The 7,843-nt window shown below is 42.2% G+C and overlaps 1 protein-coding gene across 1 annotated transcript in view; it reads left to right on the forward strand.

The window, feature by feature from the left end:
* The window catches only part of LOC109482706, a 14,407-nt gene extending 8,054 nt beyond the window's left edge, over positions 1-6,353 (forward strand). The window contains exons 7-13 of the mRNA XM_019785524.1: positions 263-444; positions 826-953; positions 1,302-1,360; positions 2,157-2,321; positions 3,843-3,996; positions 5,025-5,164; positions 6,270-6,353. Of these exons, the coding sequence (XP_019641083.1) occupies positions 263-444; positions 826-953; positions 1,302-1,360; positions 2,157-2,321; positions 3,843-3,996; positions 5,025-5,164; positions 6,270-6,353 (912 nt within the window). The remainder of the gene's footprint in view (positions 1-262; positions 445-825; positions 954-1,301; positions 1,361-2,156; positions 2,322-3,842; positions 3,997-5,024; positions 5,165-6,269) is intronic.
* The last annotated feature ends 1,490 nt before the right edge of the window (positions 6,354-7,843 follow it).

Raw genomic sequence — 7,843 nt, forward strand, 5'->3', positions numbered from 1 at the left:
GCATCATCATTACACGTTATAGTTATATGGCTCTCCCTTTACTGCCATATGCTCATGGTGTCAACTCTGAATGAATGAATGAATGGTTTATTATGTAAAACATCGCAGCCATCAGGCTGAAGTACGTTTCACTTACATACACTTACACTTGGCCCTGCCTTACCGAATACGGGTCGCAAACTTACATAGTGCACAACACAATATGACGAATAGCATAAAATATTACCAAGTATTAAAATAACTCTCTCAACAAAACATTATATTACAGGTCACGGCGTTCAGACGAGACGCCAGCCGCGAGAATCTGGTTGCCATGGCGACGGAGTTGCTCGCCATTGGCTGTCACGTCACCATGGCAACGGCGCGGGAGGAGGAGATGTTGAGGACCTGGAGCCAGATTGCGGCCTTCTTCTGTATGCTCGTCAGGCTGGGCGTGATCTGGATGTAAGGGACGGTTCATTTGACAGAATTTAAGGGACGTTTCATTTAATGTAGGGGAGGGTGGTCCGGAGCCACCACTACTGAGTCATGCAATTAAATCACTGATATGACAGAGGCTACAAAAATGAAACAAAAAAAATGATGAAATTTTTAAGTATTCTATCGACAGTCGTGCTTTTGTAGTTCTATGCCTGCATGGGTCCAGGGTAAGGGTCAGGAACTGTTCTGAATAGTCTCCGTGTATTGAAGAACGCAGATTTGCCGCAGGCACGGTTTTAGATACCCGTGGACAATTCAGAGCCGTACCTGAGCATGACTCGGAACAATGCACAGTTCTGCACAAAAAAGAAAGTTCACGTTCTTCCCCTACCCACCCAATCTCAGCCCACTGTCCACCTGGTTCCACTGGGCCCGCCGGATGGCCCTGCCTTACGTCATCCTGACGTCACTCACCTACGTCATCATGTACGTCACTGCCGTCATCGGGACGGAGCTCTTCGCACGTGTCTCAGGTAAGAACCCTTCACACTTCAGGTCTCAGGAAATGTTTGAGGAGAATGTTATTCTGAATCCTTTGCACAGAACATAACGCTTCGGTGAAAAACAATCTAGCCTCCAAGCACATGTTGGAGTGAAGTATCGTAAGGTTTTCTGACGGCTTCTTCAAAGTCAAGGGGTGAGGGAATGTTGGTGAAGCCCGGCAGTCAGATAAACCGATAACTTTTTCACCTCACATCTGCTTGGGGGAGACGACCCACCAGCAAGTTGCCTTCTTTTCCAATGCTGACTTTTTAAATCTGATGTACATGCAATTGGTCTTACGTTTAATTGATTATTATTATCATCTTTCTGTCTGGCAGGGTTCAAGCCACCTCGTGGGTTCCAGGACTTTGACACCGCCATGCTGACCCTGTTTCAGGTTAGTAGTAGTAGTAGTAGTAGTAGGCATTTCATCGGCCTCGTAAGACCATGAAGAAGAATCTTCTTCTACATCATGTACTTATTCCTTGCTTTACGCTTAGAGCGTCTGAGTTCTGATGCGAGTCTCTGTTTTTCTTCCCCCCGGTGTAACCCCTTCTTAACTTAAATCTCCATTAATTGTTCTGTTTGTTGTAAGAGTTTCCCATGTGTTAATATCTAGTATGTCCATGTCTTTTGCCATTTAGTTTTTGTAAGAAAATGCCAAAGGAAAAGTTTCTTCAACGAATCTCTAAAACTCGCCCGCCCTAGAAACCGTGAAATTTTCTTAATTTTCCCAAGGCATGTTTTACCATGTTTTTTTATTTATTTATTGAAACATGTAATGACAAGACGTGGTGGCGTCACACACTCAAGTTACACTTATATATTCATGTCGCCACCAGACAATACATTATTATATACAAATGACAAGCAAAGCACGGGTTAACATATTGAAATTGAATACAATAATAAATCGAAAAATTTACCATGGTTGTACTTATTCTGCCATTAGGCCACACCAATTTAATTTCTTGGTTAACGGATTCTCCTGCTTCCAAGCAAAGCACAGGTTAACATATTGAAATTGAATACAATAATAGATATTTTTTCGCCCGCCCGCTCCATAATTTTTCTATAAAAATCCGTTAATCATGAAATTAAATTGGTGTGGCCTTAATAGCTTCATGAAAAAATTGCAGCACGTTCAAAAAAAAAAAAAAGAATGACGTACGTGACGTCACTTCCTGTTCCAGATCCTGATGGGTTCCGGCTGGGACGGCATGATGCAGACAGTTGCCATGGAGACGTCGTACTGGGCATGCGCGTACTTCCTGCTGTACTTCACGCTGATGCACCTGCTGGTGGTGAACGTTGCCATGGCAATCATGGTGGACCTGGTGGCCATCATCCAGGCTGACGTCAGTACCATTACGTCATTTCATGATTCGTTACGTTAGCACGTCGGCAGAACGTACTGCGCCTGCGTAGAACCCCGTATTTTCGCGTTTTTCGTTGGGTTTTTGGTCAACGTTGCATCAGAATTTTGCCTGTTGCAGAGGATATTCTTTCCGACATAACATTTGGAAACTACTGTCGAAATGCTTAACCTTATATGAGCAAATACAACCTTATATGAGACATTTTGCCGAAATGCTATGTACCTTACGTTGCTTGTTAGCACTCACGTGACTATGACGTCACATCTGCAATGCTTGACGGTCAAACTTTGAAGCCGAAACATCATCTTACATGAAAATTTTATTTAATTAACCAGAAAGGTAACATAATGGTTACCCTCGCATGATCTGCCCTAACAAACTACTGCTCTGTTTATTCTTACTCAAACACATTCATATATATGAAGAAGAGGAAACAGAGCAAAAACAATATGTGATTCTTCGGTAAACATATGATTATGACGTTCAACTTCGTTGGTTTGACTCTTAGAGATGTTGGGAAACAGCAATTGGGAAACTATGACATCACTTTCAAGTGATCACGCCTCTACCCCGAGGCGTTGCCAAAAGAAAGTTATAGCTAACGAACACGTACAGATAATCATGTAGATGTTTAACAATGATGACTTTTCTTTCAGGAGAGCGAGGCCGGAGGTTCAACACAGGAGGAGGAAGAAGAAAAAGAAACTGGTGAAAAAATATCCAGTTTTTACAAGGTCTGTACTATTAGATTTATAATCTATATCTGATACAATTCAACTTTAAAAGGCAAAGGGTACAGTCTTGTAGCCTTTTCAGGCTGTATAGAGGCAGCGGGTTGATAATCCACTGTTTTCAAACTTTTCAGGGCATGGTATCGGAAGGCAGAGCCCATCCCTATCTTTCTACTGCCTTTTACCTCCCCAACCGAAGTCAGGTGCATATTTTACCACTGGGTGGAGTGAGGAAAGTCGTCTTAAGTGCCTTTCCCTAGGACCGAACGCCTTGTCATGAACTCTCATTCTCATGTCCACTATCCTACCCATTTGGTACATAGCTTAATACCTACAACGTACGAAGGCCCACAGTGACAAACTGACGGAAAAAAAGCCTGATTTCCCTTCCAAATGTCCAACCTCTCATTCTCATGCCCACTATCTTACCATTTGGTACATTTAAGCTTACCTATAACATACGAAGGCCCACAGTGACAAATTGAAAAAAAGACTGATTTCCCTTCCAAATGTCCAACCTTTCATTCTCATGTCCACTAGCTTGCCCACGGCCATTTGATACATGAGCTTACCTACAACGTACGAAGGCCCACAGCGACAAAGGACTGAAAAAAACAACAACTCCGATTTCCGTCCAACCTCTTACTCTCATGCTAGCCTCCACTATCTTACCCATTTGACCATCTGGTACCATGATAGCTTACCTTAGCAACGTACGAAGGCCCACAGAAACAAACGGATTGAAAGAAAAGTCCGATTTCCCTTCCAGATGTCCCTGTCCAGTATGGACCTGTCCCTCCCCTTGTCGGTCCTCATGCCCGACCTCGGCTCGCACGTCACCGGTTTCCATAGCAACAGCCCGACAGACGACAGTCCTCGGGACCCGGCGTCGCCAGGGGCAACGGCAACGTCACGTGATGCGGGTGTGTATATGGGTAAATGGAGCACGTCGGGAGAACGTATTGCGCCTGCGCAGGACCCTTTATTTTCACGGTTTTCAGTGGATTTTTGGTCAACGTTGCATCAGAATTTTGCCTGTTGCAGAGGAAATCTTTTCCAACATAACATTTGGAAACTACAGACGAGATGTTAACCTTATATGCCCGAATACGACCTTATATGAGACATTCTGCCGAAGTGCTATGTATAATACACTACGGGTTTCGCGCAGGTGCAGTACGTTCTGCACCACGGTAGTAACTTACGGGTAAATTGTCTGTTGGGTGACGGAAGCTCTTCCAACTATCTCTCACGGTCCTATATCCTCTTTGTACACACATAATAAAGAAATAAAGAATGCATAATTCAATACCCTCTTTCTGAAGAAAGATAGCATCGACAATTAAAAGAAAACAGCAAAAATAGTGGCAGTAAATTATACCCATTGTGCTTGTCGAAAATGAGCTATATGATAAATCGAGCCTATACATAAAGTATTAATCCCCAAGTTTTTGGTGGCTCTAAAGACAGAATCAAATTGACTGTATCCGTTCATTGCAAAATGGTGACTGACTGGCAAATGGATATTGTCTGTCCAACTTGAATCTGTCTTTAGCTTTGCAGCCACCAAAATATCTGCTTGGAGATTATAACAACTTACAGTATATGCTATGTATGAGACTGTCTTTTCCATCACGACCAGTGCAAGATTCTTCGTCAAGCTTGTTACTTCGTACAGTCAGGATATCACAGATTCATTGCATTTCCATGGTTTTATTCTACGCATGGTTAGTAAGGTACAAAGCGTGTATATGCGCAATGCAGTCCGGATGGCAAAAGGGTGGAATCTCAGATGTCAGCTTCACTTGGTGGCTTGCTTCTGAATATGCATGATGGGCTATACTACTACAATGGGTATGGGTGTTAGCTCTCATGATTCTTACTTCGTGTAACATAGCTGACCTTCCCCGAGATCACTTTCATTTTTCACTTTCACTTTTCGAACACTTAGTCCTGCACCTGTCAGGAAGGAAGAGTCTTGGCAACTGGAGGCGGGAGTTACTAGGCGACATCACGGTGCTGAATTCTGAAGAGCTGCGCCGCCTGTCGGAACTGAGCAAATCTGCAGCCAAGCTGCGCACACAAGCGAGGGTAAGGAAAACACCGGATATATCGATCTTTCACTAATTTCGCCAAAAAGCAGTTACTCAAGCAACTGGATTTGATTTTGGAGACGGTCAGATGTTTCAGCTAGTATCCACTAGCTTTCGTCAGTGACTGAGAGACCAGAGGGGAATTGCAGGTTTAAAAACACAAACTATTGATTGATATGCAAATAAAGAGAAGACAATTTTTGGAAGTCGAATAAGGGAACAAAAGTCAGACAAGTCAAGACAAGATAATGCAAATAAGTCAGAAAGCTCCTGTTATACAGAACAGTAGCTTAAGTCTTGTCTGTCCTTGGGGCTGGGAGTGCTAATTTCGTTCTTCAGAACTTTCTGTCCTCTCTTCTTATTAACAAGAAACGATGCAATATAACTACACCAACTAGGTCTTACCAGAGCGGGAGCATGGAGTTGCCAAAAAAGATGAGGCAAAAGAGCAGTGCCTGTACTAAGGCATGTAAAATTTTTACCTTCGCCAAGAAAGTTATGTTTTCAGTAGCGTTTGTCTGTGTGTGTGTGTGTGTGTGTGTGTTTGTGTGTAATTTAGCAAGATAACTCGAGAAGCAGTGGATGGATTGGAATGAAACTTGGTAGGTGGGTAGGTCTTCATTAGACCTAGAAATGATTAGATTTTGGGCCCCCTCGCGGCTTTCCTAGGTACTGCAGCTGAACTTTCGGTTTTGATATCTCATGTTCTGGACATGCTAGGGTCACGAATTTTGGTTGGTAGATAGCTTTGGGGGTAGGGAAGAAGTGACATGAGATTGGGTCCCCTAGCGCCTTGTTCTGGAACTGCAGGAGCATTTGTTGAAAAAAATTTGAAGGACGATAACTCAAGATCCGGTTGACGTATTGTCGTGATTTTTGGCATGTATGTAGTTGAAGTGATGCTTGACATAATCAGATGGCAATTATGCAAATCAGGAGCTAATTTACATAATTAATGAGGAAATTCTATAAATCTGCTTTGTTCGATAATAGTCTGAGTACATTTCGTCAGCAAATGGCACATCTAGTCTGCAGTTTGCAGCTTTTTCGGTAGATGGCGCTCGTGTGCTGTGCAAGAAACTCAGCCTTTTTTCTCTCCCTAGACGCAACTGAGACGACGAATCTCGTCCACTCTGCACGTCATGGACCTGGAGGAAGATGTGGAGGAAGAGGAGGAGACCGTGTAGTGATGACACCTAGCGATTTGGTCATGAACTTCATCATGGAACTGGCTTGATAAAATATGAAATCTGTACTTCATCAGCTTCAAGAAAGCATGACTATTGTAGACGGTAGTAACTTAAAAAGTTACGGACAAGTGTTATCTAATAACGCAAGTGACTTATATGACTCTTACTCCACAACTGTACTATATGCGTTCCTTATATGACAGCTATAATAATGTTATAGCACCTGGAAGAATATGGTAGGATGGACGTATTAAAGTACCATTTCAATATTTTGATATTGTTTCTGTTTTGCTCTGATATTGAGTACACACACACTACTAAGTGGTTAATTAGTGCCTTGTTTTGTGTTGATTTCCTATTGTTTATCATTATTATTGATTTTGTTTGTACTATGATTTGGATTGATATTTTAATGTTGTTTCTGTTTTGTTTGGATACTGAGTACACACACGATACAATGTGGTTAATTAGTGCCTTGATTGCCGGCTCCCGATTGGCCCCGGTGACTGTTGGGAATGCCTTGTTTACACACCTGGCCACAGAACACCTGCGCGTGGTATGGTATGTAAATATCGATTATTTTCCTCTCTTCATTGTTAATGTGGGCAAATCATTTCTAGAACTACCTTCAACAACTTTCTCATGGCTAAATCGGAACTACAAATAGCCAGTTTTAATTGCAATGGAATAGGAAACAAACGTAAAAGGAAAGAAGTTTTTACGTGGTTGTCGGAAAAACCCTTTGAAATCATTTGCCTTCAAGAAACCCACTCTGAGGCTGACGATGAAAATGCGTGGGTCTCAGAATGGGGAGGATCCATTGTATTTTCTCATGGTTCAAGTAGTAGTAAAGGTGTGTCGATATTATTTAAGAGAGGTTTGGATTACGAAATTAATGACAAAATAGTTGATAAGGAAGGACGATGGATAGTGTTGGACATAATGATCGATGACTGTAGGTTATGTTTGGTCAATGTGTACGGTCCAAACAGGGACGATCCGGACTTTTTTGCGGAAGTAGAGAGAGTCATACAAGGCGTAGACATTGCTATTGAAAACTTAATTATAGTTGGTGATTTCAACACCGTGCTGGATAATAAAACAGATAGAGCTGGACAGAGGGTGCAAAATTATCACCCCCAAGCACAGGAAAAGATTTTAGACATAATGAACACATTAGACCTTGTAGACATCTGGAGAATTCGCAACCCACGAGCCACTCGTTACTCGTGGCGAAGAAGAAAACAGGCAAGCAGAGTAGATTATTTCCTGGTATCCTTCTCTCTGCTGTCCAAAATTTCTAAAACAGTTATAGCAGACCGCTTTAGATCAGATCACAACCTTATAGGTTTGTCACTTGCTCTGTCTGATTAGTCCCCGGGGGAAAGGTTATTGGAAACTGAACACTTCATTACTGCTAGACTCCATGTATACTAAAAAGAAACCGTAAAAATTTATTAAGGTATTTTTTCTTTGACAATATAGGT

The sequence above is a fragment of the Branchiostoma belcheri genome, unplaced genomic scaffold, assembly GCF_001625305.1.
Source record: "Branchiostoma belcheri isolate BF01 breed outbred unplaced genomic scaffold, Haploidv18h27 scaffold60, whole genome shotgun sequence".
Classification (NCBI taxonomy): domain Eukaryota; kingdom Metazoa; phylum Chordata; class Leptocardii; order Amphioxiformes; family Branchiostomatidae; genus Branchiostoma; species Branchiostoma belcheri.